At 41.5% G+C, this 19,721-nt stretch overlaps 1 protein-coding gene across 4 annotated transcripts in view; it reads right to left on the minus strand.

The window, feature by feature from the left end:
- EFL1 (elongation factor like GTPase 1) overlaps positions 1 to 19,715 on the minus strand; it is a 132,475-nt gene extending 112,760 nt beyond the window's left edge. For 3 of the 4 annotated variants that reach the window (XM_022554491.3, XM_089906710.1, XM_089906709.1), the window contains exons 1-7: positions 19,598 to 19,715; positions 18,722 to 18,831; positions 15,818 to 15,885; positions 14,254 to 14,338; positions 5,876 to 6,009; positions 3,941 to 4,078; positions 2,117 to 2,331 (exon numbers count right to left, since the gene is read on the minus strand). In XM_022554491.3, the coding sequence (XP_022410199.1) occupies positions 2,117 to 2,331; positions 3,941 to 4,078; positions 5,876 to 6,009; positions 14,254 to 14,338; positions 15,818 to 15,885; positions 18,722 to 18,812 (731 nt within the window). In that variant the 5' untranslated portion in view covers positions 18,813 to 18,831; positions 19,598 to 19,715. The remainder of the gene's footprint in view (positions 1 to 2,116; positions 2,332 to 3,940; positions 4,079 to 5,875; positions 6,010 to 14,253; positions 14,339 to 15,817; positions 15,886 to 18,721; positions 18,832 to 19,597) is intronic. The other variant, XM_089906708.1, reaches the window with a different exon arrangement.
- Positions 19,716 to 19,721: the final 6 nt, after the last annotated feature.

Below are 19,721 nucleotides of genomic sequence, written 5' to 3' on the forward strand. Positions count from 1 at the left end.
GCAGGTTCCTCAAAAACTTAAAGATACAACTACCATTTGATGCAGCAAGTCCACTTCTGGGTATTTATGCAAAAACCCCCCAAACTCTTGAAAAGATATATGCACAACACCTTCATTGCAGCATTATTTACAACAGCCAAGGTATGGAAACAACCTAAGTGTCCACTGATACATGAACGGATAAAGATGATGCAGTATATATGCACAAAACGGAATACTATTCAACCATAAAAAAGAATGCAAACTTGCCATTTCAACAACATGGAGGGACTTCGAGGGCATTAGGCTAAATGAGATATGTCAGACAGAGAAAGACAAGGACAAATACTGCATGATCTCACTTACATGTACGATCTTTAAAAAACAAAACCAAGTAAACAAGCAGCTCACAGATACAGAGAACAGATTGGTGGTTGCAAGAGGCAGGGAGTAGAGGGTTGGCAAAGTGGGTGAAGGGGGTCAAAAGGTACAAATTTCCAGTTATAAAATAAATCAGTCACGGGATGTAATGTATAGCATGGTATAGTTAATAACACTATATTGTATAATTGAAATTTCTTAAGAGTCAATCTTAAAAATCCTCATCACACACACACACAAATTTCGTAACTATGTATAGTGATAGAAACTAACTAGATTTACTGTAGCGATCATTTCACAATATACAAATATTGATCATAATGTTGTACACTTGAAACCAATATAATATGTCAATTACACATGAACAAAAACAAAATGGGCAAAGGACATAAAAAGACATTTCAGGGCTTCCCTGGTTGCGCAGTGGTTAAGAGTCCGCCTGCCGATGCAGGGGACGCGGGTTTGTGCCCCGGTCCGGGAGGATCCCACGTACCGCGGAGCGGCTGGACCCGTGAGCCATGGCCGCTGGGCCTGCGCGTCCGGAGCCTGTGCTCCGCGACAGGAGGGGGCCACAGCAGTGAGAGGCCCTCATACCAAAAAAAAAAAAAAAAAAGACATTTCACGCAAGAGGATACACAGATGGCAAATCAGCTCATGAAAAGATGTTCAGTATCACAAGCTGTTAGGAAAATGCGAATTAAGGCCATAATAACATATCAGTACACACCTATCAGAATGGCTAAAAAAAGACAAAAGAAAAAAAAATAGGAACAATACCAAATGAGGGTGAAGATGTGGAGAAGCTGGATCACCATGCATTGCTGGCGGGAATATGCAATGGTACCCCAGTTTGACAGTTTCTTTAAAAACTAAACACACAACTACCCTACGACTCAGCAAATGCACTTCCAGGCATTCATCCCGGAGAAGTGAAAACTTGTGTTCACATGAGAACCTCCAGATGAATGCTTACAGCAGCTTTACTCACAGTAGCCCCAAACTAGAAAAAACCCAGATGTCCTTCAACGGGTAAACACTCAAACAAACTGTGGCACAAACACACATGGAATAGTACTAAGCAATAAAAAGGAGCCAACCAGTGATGCACGCAACAACTTAGATATGTCTCTAGAGAATTATTCTGAAAATCAAATCCAGAAAAGGTTACATATTATTCAATTACATTTCTATAACATTCTTGAAATGACAAATTATAGAAATAGAGCAGAGTTAGTCATTAAGGAGGGGTTGGAACTGGGAGGGAAGTGGGTGTGGCTATATTAGGGGAACATGAAGGCTCTTCATGGTGATGGATTATATCAGTGTTAATATCCTGGCTGTGATATTACACTACAGTTCTGCAAGATGTTACCTTTGGAGGGACACAAGGTAAAGGAACAAGAGAACTCTCTGTATTCTTTCCTACGACTGCATGTGAATCTACAATATCTCAAAATAAAAAGTTTAATTAAAAAATCAATTGGATAGGGGCTTCCCTGGTGGCGCAGTGGTTGAGAGTCCGCCTGCCGATACAGGGGATGCGGGTTCGTGCCCCTGTCTGGGAAGATCCCACGTGCCGCGGAGCGGCTGGGCCCGTAAGCCATGGCCGCTGAGCCTGCGCGTCCGGAGCCTGTGCTCCGCAACAGGAGAGGCCACAACAGTGAGAGGCCCACGTACCGCCAAAAGAAACCAACAACAACAAAAAACAATTGCATATAAAATCCACAAAGAGATTTAATTACATGGAAACACTTACCCAAAGCCCCACCCATCTATTGCACTTGTAAATACCACATTTCCCTGGTCTGGAGAGAAGTAAAGGTGAGAATCATCCGTGTCCTCCAAGCCAGTGCTCCAGTCATACACTTGTTCTCCTTGCTCAGAATTTGGATTCACTTGGGATTCAGTCTCTCTCTCTGCTCTTTCTTCTAGCACTTTAGAAGTAAAAAGAGTTCCTGTGAGTGCATTAATCTAGGAGAGATGGTAAAATGGCAGAATGTCATTCAGATGCTTTGCACACCCACGACAGGAGACACACTGTCTAAGCCTTGCTAAGCCTAGAATCGTAAGTCACAGTTTGAGCTCATATTAAGCACACATGGATGGCGATGACGTTTATAGCAATCATTAACTTATATGCCATCAACCCATGCTTTCCACACCCAGCAAAGCTAAATTGGAAGGCTTTTGAAAGGTCATTTTTGTGCACAAGAGTTGAAAGCAGACACTAATCTGTCGTATCTTCAACTTGTTTTCCAGGACCAGGGCCAGGTGTCACTAGAACTCGTGGTTTCCAACCCCCACAATCTTCGTTTATAACCTTAGTCAACTCCTTCACCATTTCTCACAGCAGATGTTTGAACTGTTCGCCCCTCTCTTCAGGCCCTCTTCCTGACCTCTAACCCCCAACTATTTTCACTCTCAAGTAGGTAATCTTATTTCCTACCTCCAAGAGAAAATGGAACCTATTATTCAGAAATCCTGCAAGCTCGCAATAATTCAACCTATAGGTCCATCTATATCTACAATTACCACTGGCCCTTCTCCTTCCGCTGCACGGTGGGAGTATTTCATCTGTACCCATCCCTGACTATCTCTTCAGGGAACTAGATCCACTGATCCATTCTTTTTCACTGCTCTACCTTTATCACTTCCTTTCTTTAGCAAATAAATATTCTCAAGTTGGTCACATCAATGGTACTCCATCGTCTTGAAGAAGACATTTCAAACCTCCATGCATGGCATACAAGGTTCACCATAATCTAAACCCTACACTCCTTTCTACTCCCGCCTCTTATCACTACTTAACAGGATCTAATTCTTCAGCTATAACAAATAATTTGCAGTTCTTTTAATGAAACATTGTACTATGCTTTTTTTCCTTTATAACTTTGTATATCTCATTCCTTCTCTCTTGAACTTTACCGTAAGTCTCTACCTGGCAAACGCTACCTCTCTTCCATCTCAAGGCCTCTTTTGTGAGACTTTTCCTAACTCTCCCTTTCCTCTTGACCCAATCTGGGTGAAGCAGCCCTCATTTATGCTCTCAAATCACATCCAGGGGTTATCTCATTGTTCTCCAAATATCTCTTTTAATTGTCTGTCTCCCCTACCACACTGTGAGAGCTTTGAAAATAGGGACTCTGACCTGTCTTTACAGTCATAATCCTTAGCACAAAGTGAACATCCAAGAACTCATTTATTCAACATATAGCTATGTTAATGTTTGCTGAATAAACGAATGAATGCTTTGGTAAAATTTCATCTAAAGACAAGTAATAAAAAAAACCAAAGAGTCTCCTAATATTGCTTCATTGTGAAACCAAACTACAGGATTTTAAACAAGAGAACATTGAAACCTATTATCTAAGCTTTATATTCAAGGATGTTTCCAGGAGATGGAGGGGGCTCCTAAGATGACACTTGTTCTATTGCCTCTCTTCTGGTACGATGACTCTGACACATGTGAATCTAAGTAAGTGAATTTTCTGTAGCAATGCCTCATGCTCAACTCAGCAACTTCCTTACAACTCTTCTTTGAGCCACAATTTTTCAAATACCGAAGTAAAGGATAAAATACCTGTTCTAAAATATTCTTGAGGTGAGAATAGGCCTCCTGTGGGGTGAATTTCAGTTCCACTATCAAGCGATCTATCTTATTAATCACTAAAACTGGACGGATGTTTTCGAGCCAGGCTTGTCGCAGAACTGCCTGTGTCTGATTAAAAAAGAAAGGAAAATGTAAAGCTTATGACTTGAAATAAGTAAAGCACATTAGAAAATTCTGATTAATAAGCAACTCATTTCCATACTCCCTGATCACAACTCAGACCATGCCAGTCAGACACAGGTGTTTACCAGACATTCACAAAGTATATAACACAGAAGCATAGAACTACAGACAAGGAACTGTCCTTGCCTTTATGGGACTGTCAATTTATTTAAGAAGGATAAATAAAATTATGTAAAAGACAGTGAACAGTTTCGTGGAATTATACACACACACACACACACACACACACACCACACACAATTTACCGAATTTTATTCAGTAAATAATCAGAAAACAGACACTCATGTTGCCAACACACAGGTCGAGCAACAGAACATTCCCCCAGAAGTCCCCTGTGTACACCTTCCTGAGCATAAACAACCTCTCAGCATTAACCACTATTCTGCTAAAGTCAGGTCTGTTCATTTTACTCGTCTTGTCAGGACACCTAAGACACTACAAAGACTAAGGCTGTGCTTCTCCAGTTGGGGGACCCGGGCCCTTACAGGCAATCAGACGGGAAGTTACAGAATAATTACAGCATATCTTCTTGGAATTATCAAATTTTCTCCATTTCTACAAGAAAACCTCATTTCATTGTGCTTTTGCTTTATTGTGCTTCACAGACGTTTCATTTTTTACAAACTGAAGGTTTGTATCCTGCGTCAAGCAAGTTTATTAGCACCATTTTTCCAACAGCATTTGCTCACTTCATGTCACTATGTCACATTTTGGGAATGCTCACAATATTTTACATTTTTCATTATTCATCTATTTGTTGTGGTGATCTGTGATCAGTGAACTTTGATGTTACCATTACAACTCAGTGAAGGCTCAGAAATGGTTAGCATTTTTTAGCAATAGAGTATTTTTTTAATTAAGGTACATACATTTGTTTTTTAGACATAATGCTATTGCATACTTAAGAGACTTCAGTATACTGTGAACATAACTTTTATATGCACTGGGAAACCAAAAAAAATTCATGTGACTCGCTTTACTGCGATATTCATTTTACTGCACTGGCTCAGAACCAAACCTGCAATATCTCAGAGGTATGCCTGCAATTTAAACCGTTCCTTATTCTTTTTAAAAAACATTAAAACAAATAAGGGCATTTAAGAACTAGGACACAAAGGTGACAACATTTTTAAAGATAACACATAAGGTTTCCAAGAAAAATTATTTTAAAAACTGAATTTAGAAAGCCACTCTGAGTTTCACGTCGACCGGAGTTACATGTTCACTCTGGCCTTAGGGGTGAACTTTTTGAACTTTGGTGGGAAAGAGAAGAAAGTCTCGGTTAAGGATCTGGAAGAGTAAGAGGGGGGAGGAGGAAGGCAGAGAGACAGCGTGTGTGGGGGGGAGGGGAACAGACTGACAAACCAACAGAAGAGACTCAGTATCTTGCTATCAATTACCTCTCACAGTTCAGAAACTTTTCCACTGGAGTGAAACCTCCAGATCCTCCTAAACACCTCTCCCATTTTTGCTGAGTCCCTCTCCAAGAGGACATGACAGACACATCAAGGCACCTTAAAGTCATTCTCTCTACTATCCCTTCAAAACTTGGGGGATTTAACTCCATCACAGACCAGAACACTACCAAACGTGAAATGTAAAACCAGCTTTTTGATGGTCAGTGAAAAGTCTCAAGTGTCACAGAGTCATCGGCAGTCAGTTCCTCTTCTCTCCTCCCACCTTCTTTAACCAGTTAAATATTTCCATGTTACAATCCACTACCTGTGGACAGACCCCTTCCACAGCATCCACTACAATGATGCACCCGTCACAAATGCGAATAGCCGTCGATACTTCTGAGGAGAAATCCACATGTCCTGGAGAGTCTATCAGATTAATCAGGTACTCCTCCTCACCTGAAATGAAATTGAAAGACACACATTTTCAGTTGTGCAGGTATACAGTACTCTTCCTCAGGCAACCCAGAGTAAGAGAGCTTCTAAGAAATGACTGAATAAAGCTAAAGAAGACAAAAGCTAAAATGGTAGCTCAATCAACAGCCACCATTCCATTTTACGAATTCCCAACAATGGAACTACCGATTCCAAATAGCATTGGTATAAAAGGTTAAAGGATTTTATTATTCTAATAATCTAATAACCACTTATCAAGAGCTACTGTGAGCCAGGCACTGTGCTAAACACTTGTGCTAATCACACGATTCCGCCCTTAAAATATCCATACAACATAAACATTCCTCTACTCACTGTGCAGGTGAGGGAATTGGGACTACAAGAAATTAATGGAAAAGACACAAAGCAGGTGGCCAACAACTTCCCTACAACTTCTCAAAGAGCAGTGCGTGAATATGCGCAGCAAGACTTACAGTCAATTCTAAGTCACAAATTTAAAGAGCACCTACTGTGTGCCAAGCAGTGTGCTATGTGCTTTCACATTTGATATACTGTATTCTTTAATCCTCACAACAAAGTTGTAAGCTCAGAGCATGACTCATGCCTATGTGTCCTGTTTTAGCACTGAAGGTCTCACATCCCATCAAACGCCAACGTCAGTCCCACGTCCCACTAAGCCCTAAGTCAGTCCCAGGAAAACCAGAACCACTGGCCACCCTAGGTTACAGAGACATCATATTATCAATAAAATATAATTAAGTAAACCAGCCAGAAAACCAGTAGTTCATTAGAATTCTACACTCATTCCCCATTCACTGCTAAATTTGATACAATTCTCTTTTAATGGCATAATAATTACTTAAATGATCAAACACCTGAATATACCTATACTTTACTTTTGCTCCTCCTCTTAACTCAGTGTTTTTCAACTTTTGTGTGCTCCAGAACTACTACAGGGCTGAATGGTATAACTTATGGGGCCATTTAAAGGAATTCCCCAAGTGTGAGGTTAACAACTTGATGGTCTGATTAGTGCCCTGTGTGACACTGACAACAGCCAGAGCTCACATTTGTAAAGTGCCTAACTGGGCACTATCTGGCACAGTTCTAAACGTTTTATAGACATTATCTAATGTTTACTTACAACAACCCTTGCAGTAGTTACTACCATTAGGCCAAGTTTACAGAGCAGGAAACTAGGGCACGGAAAAGTAAAATATCTTTCTGAGGAATATCCAGCTAGAATCCAACTCTAAGGTAAATTGCCTAAGGTCAAAAAATGGTAGAGTGAAAGTTCAAACCCATCTGCCTCCAAAGTCATACTTTTACCCACTATCCTCAAGATGGCATATATTTAATCTCACATGCCAAGATTCCACTAGTAGTGAATTTCTGAACAGTAGGTTAAGGATTCCAAAATGCAATGGGCTCAGTGGGAAAGACTGCCATCAATCAGCAAGACTGCCTTCTTCAATACCACTCCTTCCCCTGCTTCCTCTTTTCATGCAAATGGCTTTGTAAGGAATTCTGGCTCTGATGCACCCACCAGGGAAGACTCCAACCAGAGAGGACTGTGGACATCTCTAAACAAAGTCAAAGAACCAGTGCCCTGGAACAACGGCCCCGTGTGCCTCCTTAATCGAGTCTTTTACTGTCAGGTCTCACAGCACCAGTCTCACAGCTACCCTGCAGGATAAGCACCAGGGTCCCAACCAAATAAACCAGAGAAAAGTGAGCAGTGCTACAAAGGCTCAGAGTTCTATCCACTCCCATCACATAAAACCAAAGTTATGAGATTCCTGAAATCATTCAGCATTTTTGCAGCCCAACCCTTCATTTCATAAACATGCTAAAGCCCCCAAAAGGGAAGAGATTTACCCAAGGTCACAAAAGCAGTTGCAAGACAGAAACACACCCGGGTCTATCTACCACTTAGTCACTTCCTATGAAGGTCACAGATGCCTCTACACTTTGCAGCTGAGGAAACAACACTTGTCTGTTCATTTGGCTAAGAACCAGAATAAGAAACCCTGGAGTGAAAAAAGACTGATGTTCACTTCCTGGAACCAATATAAGGGTTCTAAACCGCTACAACCTACTCGGAACTTCTCTATGTTCACATCACCCTGGAGAGAAAGTTAGAGATCAAGGACCAACTATCTTTCATTCAATTTCACATGGCTAATATGTGCCATTACCATAAGGCATGGGGCCTAATGTCAGAGCAATACAGTAACAGCAGTGCACCTTTGACTAACACTCAGAGTGACACAGAGAGAGAGAGAGACACACACACACACACACACTTGAGATGAGAGACCTGAGCATGCTTAAAAGCTGACAGTTAGGCACCAGGACAAAGGAGATAAGTACAGAGCACAAGTCTTTCACAGTGACAGGAGGCAAGCAAAGATACTAATAATGTTACATTTTGAGGGGCAGTGGCAAACAGAGAATTCTCCCATTTTCTGTGAAACAGAACATAAAAATGTCTGCTGAGATTGTGGGAGAGGGACCGAGAGGTAGACTGGAAGAGACTAGAAGGTTTAAGAGAGCTGTTGGAGAGAATGAGCAAGGCCTGACAGACAACATAGTGGAAGTCTGCCAGCAGCCCAAGGACCAGCCGAGAACCCAGCCCAAGTATAAGGAGAAAAAAATGTAGAGAGTTGGCTCTATCACGGGTTACAGTTTTACTGGGAGGACAGAAGGCGAAGAAAGCAACCTGAGGACCTTGGCAAGACTGTCAGCAAAAAGACAAATCTGGGTTGTATGAGGCGGGAAGTAAATGACGGACAGTGATGAGGCTCAAGAGACTGAAGGGCTTTCTGAAATCCAAGAACGGGGACCTCGCTACACAGGCAAGAGAGCTGGGAAGAGTAAAGATGGTGGAGAAGGGAGTATTTGAATTTCAAATGTCAAAGATGAATAGTTCTGGATGATGCTAAAATCCAGCAAGTAGCCACACCAGAGGGAGGGTGAAGTGGAGATCTACACGTCACTACTGATGAAGCCATGCCGTTGGAGAGGTCATTTTCAGAAACGGTAAAAGCTACCTTGGTGGATTTGGGCAAAAAGGAAAACAATGAGCCAGGTGCAAAGTCATTAATGAACAGGGACTGAGGACTGTAACCGGGAGGTGACAGTGGTAAGAAAGGGTCAAAAATAACTGGATGGACAGTAAGAGTCTCAGAGGAGATGGGGTTTTAAAGCAAGGGTGGAAGAATTAAGCTTTGAACCAGAACTAGTGAACAAGGGGAACAGCAATCCCATGTCCTAACCCAGAGACAGATGGAGCATGAAAGAATGAGCAGCACTCACTTGAAAGAAGGACAAGAAAAGCAGTGTCCTCAGAAAACAGCCAGCAGGAGGAGGGGGGAACAGCAACAAAAGATGTTGCGGATACAGGGGTTATTTCTTTACCTTGGGATGTTTTCAGAGAAAGTTTTGAGAAGGAAGGGAACAGTGAGAGGTTGAGGGCAGAGGAGGTATTAGAAGCACAGAGAAACATGGGGAAGAGATTGCTGAGAGGCCAGATCACAGGACTTCCATCTTGGGCGGTGACCAAAGACAACAGGGATGCAGGTAATGGTGGCCACAAGAAGATGTCTGTAAGTAGTCGCAGCAATCCCTGGTGGACAGGAGACACTTACGCTTCAGGGGGAATCAGCCGTGGCCAGGACTGACTGATTTCCAAAGACTCCTGGTGCAAACGAGGAGTCTGCAAACGTAATTACTTGGCTCCCAGGACTACTACCACATGCTAACTACTCTGTCTTCAGGGGAGTTTCTTAACCCCTGTGAACTCCATTTTGCACACATGTAAAATGAGGATAACATCCATCTCACAGGATTGCTCTGAGGATTAAACAAAATCACGCATATGAAACACCTAGTTCAGAATCCAACTATCGTGCACCCATTTTCTTAGATCTGGCATCAACTGAATGCTTCACAAAGTAAAGCATTCATTATGTTAAGAGGAAATAATCTGATCTTTAGTCAAACAAGGACAATGGAACCCTTCCCTCCCAGCCCTGGTCCCAAAGGAAGAGGACAGAAATCAGAACCTCGGGTTAACGTTCACATATCTGGAAGGGAAGGGAAGTGACTGATACATGTTGAAACCAACATGTGTGTAAACTCTCCACTTGCCCACAACCACAAACCCCTATGGAGGTGTTTACAAAGAGGTGAACCTGCACAGGGATCTCTTTGCAGAAAGCCCCGCCATATCCTTGGTCTCCACATCTGGAGTACATCCAAGCTACAGTGTGGCTGCCACCTGGGTAAATACTGAGTATCCCACTGGATACTCAACCAGGTTGTTAGCTAGCTAGCACATATGCCTGAAGTACAAACTGAAAGCCTGTACGTTAAAGCCCACTGCAATTTGTTCTACATAGTGCTTTACACATTTTTAGTAAGTTGCCAGTATTTTAAAAATTGGAGGATTTTACCAAAAATCTTGATGCAAACTTTTCTTGATAAAAAAAAAAAACAGAAAAATACAGGGCATCAGTCAGCTGCAGCTGACTAGCACTAGCCCCCAGCCAGGTAGTGGGGGGTGTTTCATGGGTGGGCAGAGTCTGCTCTCTAGCTCATAACAGTCCCACCCAGGCCGCCTCATTCATGCAGAGCTGTTGACACCAGCACCGCGTCAAGAACTAATAATATAGTACTTAATAATCAAATTAGACTGGTGTTGGAATAAGTAGTTAACTCTTTGGGGGGAAATTTAAGTTAGACATCTACCTCACAGCTTGCATGTATACACATACACGTGTACAATTATGGTAGGATTAAATGTAAAAACTGAAAGTATAAAAGAACTGGTGGTAAACCAGAAGTAATTTGTATTTCAGTCTTGAGTTCTCATGTATATTCTACAACATACTGAAATGTCTATAATACATATAAACTTATAAATTTATTTATAAATTTTAAAAAGACGACTTAGAATGAAAACTTCATTTCAGAAGTTCTGCAAGAGCAATATTTGCTCACAGGTATAAAGAGTAGGCAGAAATGACAACAACAGGCCTTCTGACAACAACAGTCCAGGAATTTCTAAGTATTTAATCCATCTGAATACATTTCTCTCATCTATAGTTGCATCCTAGGCTAAAGGATTCAAAGGTATTACATCCTCTTAGGATTTTTTATAGAATGTATATTGGGATTGGGATTATTTCCTAAATCTTGAAATGACTAGATAAATATGTATAGTATCCTTGTGGGAAGGGCACAAAGAGAGGTGGCTAAGAAATAGGAAAATAACAAGATTTAACAATATGGTCCCAACATTTGTTCCAAATTTTAGTCACAAATGGAAAGATAAGAGAGGCTCCATTTTCTCAAGGGAGAACTGGGGCCCTGGAAAATGCTAAGATAAGAGTATCACCTCGATGTTTTTCAAAATTCTATCTGTGATATGCATAGTTTGGGTAAGCTTATTTGTTTACCTTAAACTAGAAAAATACCCTATCTTTCAATCCATGTGAGGATTTGAAAAAATTTTTGAAAGCTGGTTAAATTAAGAGTCAAAACAAGAAAGCACTTCATTAACATTTAGTACAGAGATCCTCAACTAACAGGGCATTTGGAAGGGGCATGGGAAGGAGGGGAAGAAGTGGTAAACACAAAAATCACCTGTGGAGTTTCTTCAACCATCACGTTTCCCTCCTCCAGAAGGGAGACCCCCTTCAGGCTGTCCCACCTTCACAGCAGGAAATGCCCCATTCCAGAGAGTCAACGCTGAGATAAGGATGAGAATGTATCCCATCTCTTGGATGTTTTGAGAACATGTCTCAGTCAACATCCCCAACTTCCATCCCCATTTTGCAGATATGGAAAGCAAGGCTCTAACTGTCAAGTGTGGTGACCGCCTAACCCACAGCCCCTTCTAGGCCATCACGGTCATAAAGAAACATGTTGAATACTTCATGGCTCCACTCCAATCACCACTGATCAGACTAGGAGATGACCATCCAACCACAGACTGGCAGTCCATAGGTGCAACCTCTGCCATAGCCTGGCATCAAAAGACAAGCTGAGCAACATCCTGCTCTTGAGATGTATGCTCATAAACGTAGGAGAAAGCAGCAGTAATCAACAGAACTAAGGGAAAAAAACAGGAGCTGAGAGGAGGGGTCAGGGAAAAGGGAGTTCATGAAGATGGAGGCACTAACGGTAGGCAAAAGCTATAAAACAGAGAAAAGACTTACAGGGTAAAAACAGATAAAAACAGAGAACTCAACCCAAGGATGCCAATGGAGTTCCAGAGGGAAGATCCGTTAACTTTCACCGATGCCTCTAGAGCCATCCTGGATCCAGAATCAACATCTGCCTTCAATTTCTTTGAGATGTCACTCCAGTAATGCTCCTGCTTTTGGATTTTCATGAAGATTGTTTCCAGTATCATTTCACACATATTCTGTCAATAAGCCCTCCCACCCCATCCCAAGCTAGCTTAAGCCTCTGCTCTGTGCAATCAAGAAAGTATATCTAGGACAGTCTGAGAGCAAGTTACCCAAGGTCATACAGTTCAACAAAATGAAGATTAGACCATTCAATTCCCTGGGACCTATAGCCATTTTCCTGCAACACTGTACCACAAAGACAAAAGGGGACTGGGATGACTGAAGGTCATGATACATAAAGTAAACCTTAATAAAATGGTTTAAAAAGGGGTGAAGGAACTGGAGACAAAGTCCAGAGAGCAACTAAAATTGACACTAAAGTAATCTTCAAATGAAAACAGACTAATGAGTGTGGAGAAAGGAAGGCTACAAATGTCTTGAACTCTATAAAAATACGGAGAGAAAAGAAATAAACTGACCACTGACCCATTCACTGGATCACAGAATGACGACGTTTAAAAGGTGAGAGGTAGATTTTAAAAAATAAGGCATCAGTTTAAATACTAAACACTGGGAATTCATGTACCTAAAAGCTTCAAAACTGGTTTAGTTCAAAAACACTATAAGACTGACCTCAAAGAGAACAGTCATGTCCCACATAGTACAACCCTTGGTGTCAGTGCCAGAGATATGAAGGATAAATCACAGGTCAGTCCATTAGGAAAATGAAATATAGCTTTATTATTTTCTTCTAGTTATAAAAATTCACATTTTGTGTAAAATTTCCAAACAGTGCAAAATAAATATTTTGAAACGTGTAAGTTTCACATAATCCAGCCACTAATAACTACAGTTAAGGTTCTGGTATGTGTCCTTCCAGACATCTTTATCTATATACATAATATATTCTTATTACTAAAACACATTCATATCTTATAAGTATTTACTCTGCAACTTCCTTTTTGTCTCCTACTTTACCTTTTCTATATAATTACATATAGGTCAAACAGTTGTTTGAACAGCTGGATAGCATTTCACAGCATGGATGTATCAGTTTACTTAACTATTTTCCATAACTATTTTCCTTAACTATGTAAGGTTGTTGGCATTCTTTTCCCTAATACAAACTTTTGAGTGAATGTCAATGAATATATATCTCATGTGCTTGTATGACTGTTTCGAGTCAGATAAATCCCTAGAAGTGTTACTGTCAAAATGGCATCCTGGGGCTTCCCTGGTGGCGCAGTGGTTGAGAGTCTGCCTGCCAATGCAGGGGACACGGGTTCGTGCCCTGGTCCGGGAAGATCTCACGTGCCGCGGAGCGGCTGGGCCCGTGAGCCATGGCTGCTGAGCCTGCGCGTCTGGAGCCTGTGCTCTGCAACGGAAGAGGCCACAACAGTGAGAGGCCCGTGTACCGCAAAAAAACAAAATAACAAAAAACAACAACAACAAAAATGGCATCCTCATCTGGGGATAAAAACTATAGTGATCATGGCAGTGCGTACACAGTCAAGTAAATAAGACTCTAGATCTAATAGGCAGGCCATAGGACAGAAGGAGGACCTAGCAAGGAAATGGGACAGTAAGGCTGAACCAGCAAGGTCCTAAGACTCCAGACCTTCCCTCTGAAGAAATCTATACAATCACCTGGGTGGATGGGGGCAAGTGTGAGCTGCCAGTTCTTCTGCCCTCAAGCCAGTCAGAGGTCCCCGTCTGTACTCAAATCTGGACAGCCTGACTCTGATCTGACAACAGATCATCTGGAAAGGCCAGAATGAAATTTGTGGAATGTAAAGCAAAAAACCTGAGGCCTGAAACTAATTCAGGAAGAGAAAAAAGGACACAAAAGATACAAAACCATTGTTCTTTAAAACACAGATCGATTTACCTTTTGCATAATGTAGTGAAATGGCACTGGATTTCATAGTGATCCCTCGGACCTGTTCATCCTCTCTGCTGTCCATGTACCTTAACTGTAAAAATGCAACATATGCATCCGTATTTCCCAATGAATTAAAACGTAATATTAAAATGGACTGATTTGGATTTTTGTTTTAAATACTTAAACTTTTAGGCTTATTGCCATGAAGTTGTTCGTTATGTCCCATTATTACCTTCTTAATCTCTGCAACATTTTTCTTTCCTAGTACCACTTATTTCTTCCACCTTTCCTTTCCCCTGATCAATTTCTAACTTTTTATCAGTTGTAATGCAAGACAATCACAAACTGTTTACATTGCTAGTATTTTTTTTAAATAGGCTTTATCTTTTTAGAGCAATTTTAAGTTTATAGAAAAATTGACTGGAAAGTAAAGAGGTTCCCAAGCATCCTCTCCCCTCCTACACACACAGTTCCCCCTATTACTTACATCTTATATTAGTGCGTAGTGTGGTACATGTTACAATTAATGAACCAACATCAATACACTATTATTAATTAACATCTATAGCTTACATTAGGATTCAACCTTTAAATGTACTATGACGTGTCCACCATCACTGTATCATATTTGTTACCTGTATTAATCTTTTTGAAGAACTGTGGCTTCATTGAGCTTTTCTAATTCATTAATTTATGGCTTATTATTTCCTTTCATCTACTCACTTTAGAGTTATTGTACTTTTTCTCACTTCTCAACTGGGAAAAATAAAAGCACTTTATTATTTCATTCAACCCAGTTTTTTTAGCCTTCTATAGGCAGTATCTTCGGCCAGTTCCCCACCCAACGTGCCTCAAATGCCCAAGTCTTCCTTCAGTCTCTTAGGTCTACTTTTTTAATTCAATTTTGCTTCTTTACCTCCTCTTCTCTATATTACCAGTCACCTGATAAATTCTACTGACTATATCGTAAATTCACTGAAGGGAGGAACATCTCTATCTTTCTACTGCAAATAAATTATTCCAATTTCTTTCAGTTCACAGTTAAAAACAAAGGTCTCTATCATTTCATTTCCTAAAACATGATCTTCCTTCGTCATGACCCTCAAGCTTCAGAAGGCGTCCTTTGGTACTTAGGTTAGCCTTCAACGTCTTTGTAATCTGATACATTTTTTCTACCTGCACCATTTTCCTTATAAGTATAGGCAAACGTTCCACTCAAATCAAGCACAACCCACAAATTAGCCTTCATGCATTTTATCCACATTATTTCCCACCGTGAAGCATCTCTTCCACCTGTGAAATTTTCCACAATCATGCGAGGTTATCAAATGATTGGTTGCAAAAACTCATTCTTGCACTTATAAAATATTAATATAAAGTAACATAAAGCAATATAGAAATAACTTTTTCTCAACGATCTCTTTTATCTTGCTAAATGGACTGGCAGCTTCTTAGATGCATGAACTATGCTTCATACTTTTTCGATCTTTGAGAACACAACGAAGGACTCATCACATTGTAGATTTGCTAATACTAACTGAAATGCAAGTATATATCAAATATAACGTACCTTGCCTGCCAGGCGGCTGGAGATAATGCCATTGCTAGATATAAGACAGTCAGCCAGAGTAGTTTTTCCTGTTAAAGTAACAATATTAATTTAAATCGGTTTCTTTTTTTTAAAGGGTGAGGTAGGTAGATTGTATCGACAAATTTAACATCTAACCATAGAACTGGTTTAGCAAATATTTCCTATTTACCTATACTAAGTGAAGCAAGATACAACAGGCATTTTAATTAGAACTTTGAACAAAACGTCATCTGGAAGGACACAGATTCCAGCACTCCACAGTGCTGTAATCTGTATTGCCAACCCTGCGGATCAACCTCACTTTAAAATCCGTCAAGCAACATTTTTTTTTAAGGACAGAAAAAATTTTTTAATTCAGGCATAATTTACACAGAGCAAAATGCACAGACTCTTAAGTGATAAGAAAAACCACTGTGCCAATCAAAATATAAAACGTCTGACAAACAACTTTTACAGTTACTCAAATCTGTCCGACAAAGAATTTGATCAAGTTTATTGTAATTATTACATCAGTCATCAGATATCCATAACTGTGTCCAGGCCTATAAACTTAAACTTTTTTGGGCGGTACATGGGCCTCTCACTTTTGTGGCCTCTCCCGCTGCAGAGCACAGGCTCCGGACGCGCACGAGCCCAGCTGCTCCACGGCATGTGGGATCTTCCCATACTGGGGCACGAACCCGTGTCGCCTGTATCGGCAGGCGGAGTCTCAACCACTGCGCCGCCACGGAAGCCCTAAACTTAAACTCTTGATAGCTCAGCGTGACAAAAGGATAGCACTTTTGGATAGCAATCATTTTTTCCTCTGGATGATATACTGGGTAAAACATCACCAAAAAACAATGGAACATTATCTTTTGCCATATTTCCCCATGTATGGCCTCAGTTGGCTTTGGCCAGTTAAACTGTCTGAAGAAAATACCCATTTGGCAAAGAAATTCATGAAATTTATCCATATCTCCTACTGTTTGCAAGCCAATGGAGAGCATCAGCTACACTGCAGTGACCAATGCTACCTAGTATCCAAACATAAACCCAGGAATCTACTCTAATAATAAAAGAAATTCTTATGATACTCAAGTACCCATTTGGACCTTTAATACTGTATTACGTGCTTGTCATGTAAGTATTATGTATTAGCATATAACCCTAGAGCGTCACTTTCCTGCTTCCAATGGAGTAGAACATTCTAAGTACGGAGAGCATATATCCCCCCAAATGCAAGTGTCAAGAAAGCAGGGACTTTGCTTTATTCACAACTGTATCCCTAGGACCAGAACAAGGCTTGGCATATAAGAAACATTCAATGAATTATCTGTTGAATGAATAAATGAATCACAGGTTTTCTAGGATAGTATTATCTTAATATACTTTTAAATGGTAAATTTTAAAGTAATTTGCTGTACACACACATGCCACTGACTTGCCGCATGATTTAATTCACAAAGCAAAAAAAATACTTTTGTCAAACATCATGTCCTCAAAACGTGAGCAGCATAATTACAGAAACTCATGGGGTAGGGTTAGCCACCAGATTTGTATACAAAACTCATTCTCAGTTGCCTTCACCTACAAAGTGATCCATCACCTCTTCCTTTAGTTCCCGTAACTACTTCAACTATTTTACCAATGGCAATAGCCACCTAACCTCTTTTCTGCCCTTCAATCCATCCAAAACACTCTCACCAGACCATTCTTACTAAAGTACTATTTGATTACAACATCCCTGCTTTATTCTGTTCTCCCAATGTGTCCCTATTACCTAATAATAAATGCCAATGATCATCTTCATGATAAAGCACGTACCTGCCAAGGGCTTCTCCTTATCATCATTTAATCCTCACAATGCTATAAGGTAGGTTTGGTTTTTATTCCAGTACACAGAGGCTGTATACTGAAGCTCAAAAAGGCAAAGTAACTTGAAATGGAGTTTTGAACTCAGGTTGTCTAACTCCAGAGCTGGAGCACTTAACCCATATCCTTGTGCCTAGCTGGCATGAAGGGCTCTTTAAGATACAGCCCAGCCTACCTCTTCACTTTTCTCTCTTACTCCCTCACCTTCAGGATGGTATATAGGTTTTATTTCACACTCCCAATCCTATCACTTTGCTGTGGCTACGTGAACTAAGAAGGAGTCTGAAACCAAGCGCGGGCTTAGCAGGAGGCAATGCTCTGGTATGAAAGCAATGTCTGTGAGAAGCTAAGCACCATGCATCCCTGTCCCCCTCTCATGTCCCGTGCTTTGGTCACATACATTTCATTCTCCCCTTGCTGACATTATTCCCACTTGAAATGTGTGCCCCCATCTGCCATCTTGAATCATTCTTCCAGGGGGTCATCTCTAACACTGTTATAAAGCCCTTTTCTTAACCCATTACTAGCTTCCCGACCCTCCAGCTCTCTCAAACCTTAAAGTTTACTTTTCGCCTGCCTCATGTTGTGCTGCCTCAACCCCCAAATCACCTCTCTATATAGCTGGGCTGGTGCCCTGTGCATAAATCCTTGCCTTCTGACATAGCTAGCAAAATACCTCGAACTTAGCAGATGTTCAAAAAACATCGGACGAGTTAAACAGAATCACATAACACAGGCTCTGAGGACATTATGTCAAGGCTACAGACGTGTTATATTACAAAGCCATTTCAAAATACTTGACAAATACTAAAAAACTCAACTTCTCGTTTAAAAGACAACAAAATATACTACATAGAAGAATAACAATCACTAGTTAGCTGTGTTCCTCCCACAGCAAAGTTTTAAAGGAAATAAGACTTGCAACTTAGCAAGCATCACTCTCAACTGCCCACAGCATCACTCCACTGACACGTGCGGAGACACACCCCCTTAATTACTGAAAATAAGCCATTTAGAAAGGATTCTTACCATGGTCAACATGAGCCAAAACACAGATATTCCTGATGTTAGCCGTGTTTTTCTGGAGTTGAATCATCTTATCCAAACTGTTCAGCACCATGGTCACTTATTTCCTGTGACTAACAGTTAAACATGTATTACAAATGGCTGAACATCGGGGCGTTAAAAGATAAAAGTTTCTACTGCTGGGAGCTGACAAGACTTCTCGAATCCCTTAAAGTAATAACCCAACGGATGCTTACTGAAGGGACAGACCCACCCAGGCCCAAGTCCAATTTGAGCACTTCAACAAATACTGTACCACGACTGTACTTGCGGAGTTTACTCATCCTTCCGGATCGACCCTTTGCGATGAATCACAAAGCTCGTGGGGGTTGGGTGCACAGTGACACCTGGAACTCTGCCCCGTACTGTGTACTCGGGCATTATTTCTCCAGGTCAGTGATTACATACTGGAAGGGTCTTATGCAGGAGGGAGAGAAGATGCCGACATCTCTCTCTTCCCCTGCTCGATCTTTTTCCAAGCCTCTCCTATCACTCCCACTTGCTTTCACTGGAGGTAAAACACCCAGCTTCCCGACTACATTTTGGGGTCACGTGCAGGTGCACTGAACGTCTTCCATTCCTTTCCACACTGGGGAAACGAAGAAAAAACAAACCCTCAACTCTACATTCCCTTTATCCTCACTCCCTTTTTCTTTGAGGATCCCGGGTCCGCACTGAGAAACGGCCGGGCCGGCCCGGACACTACGCTCGCACGGCAGCCGCTCTCAACCCGGGCTGGCTCCTAGCTCCGTCCACGCCCTGCCGCCGCGGCGACCCGGGACCCCCACTGCCTGGAGTTGGCGGAAGAGGACGCCCGGACGCCTGCGGGCCCGCACTTACCGGCTGCCGCCGCCCAGCCGGCCCAGTTCGATTCACAGCGCCCACCACACCACGCGTATCAAATGCCCCCTGACCTCCGCGTCCACCTTACGCCCGCGCGCCGGGGGCGGGGCTGAGAACGCAC

Source organism: Delphinapterus leucas, chromosome 2 (assembly GCF_059928025.1).
Source record: "Delphinapterus leucas isolate spDelLeu-1000000601 "Yukka" chromosome 2, BTC_Dleu_Yukka2, whole genome shotgun sequence".
Lineage (NCBI taxonomy): Eukaryota > Metazoa > Chordata > Mammalia > Artiodactyla > Monodontidae > Delphinapterus > Delphinapterus leucas.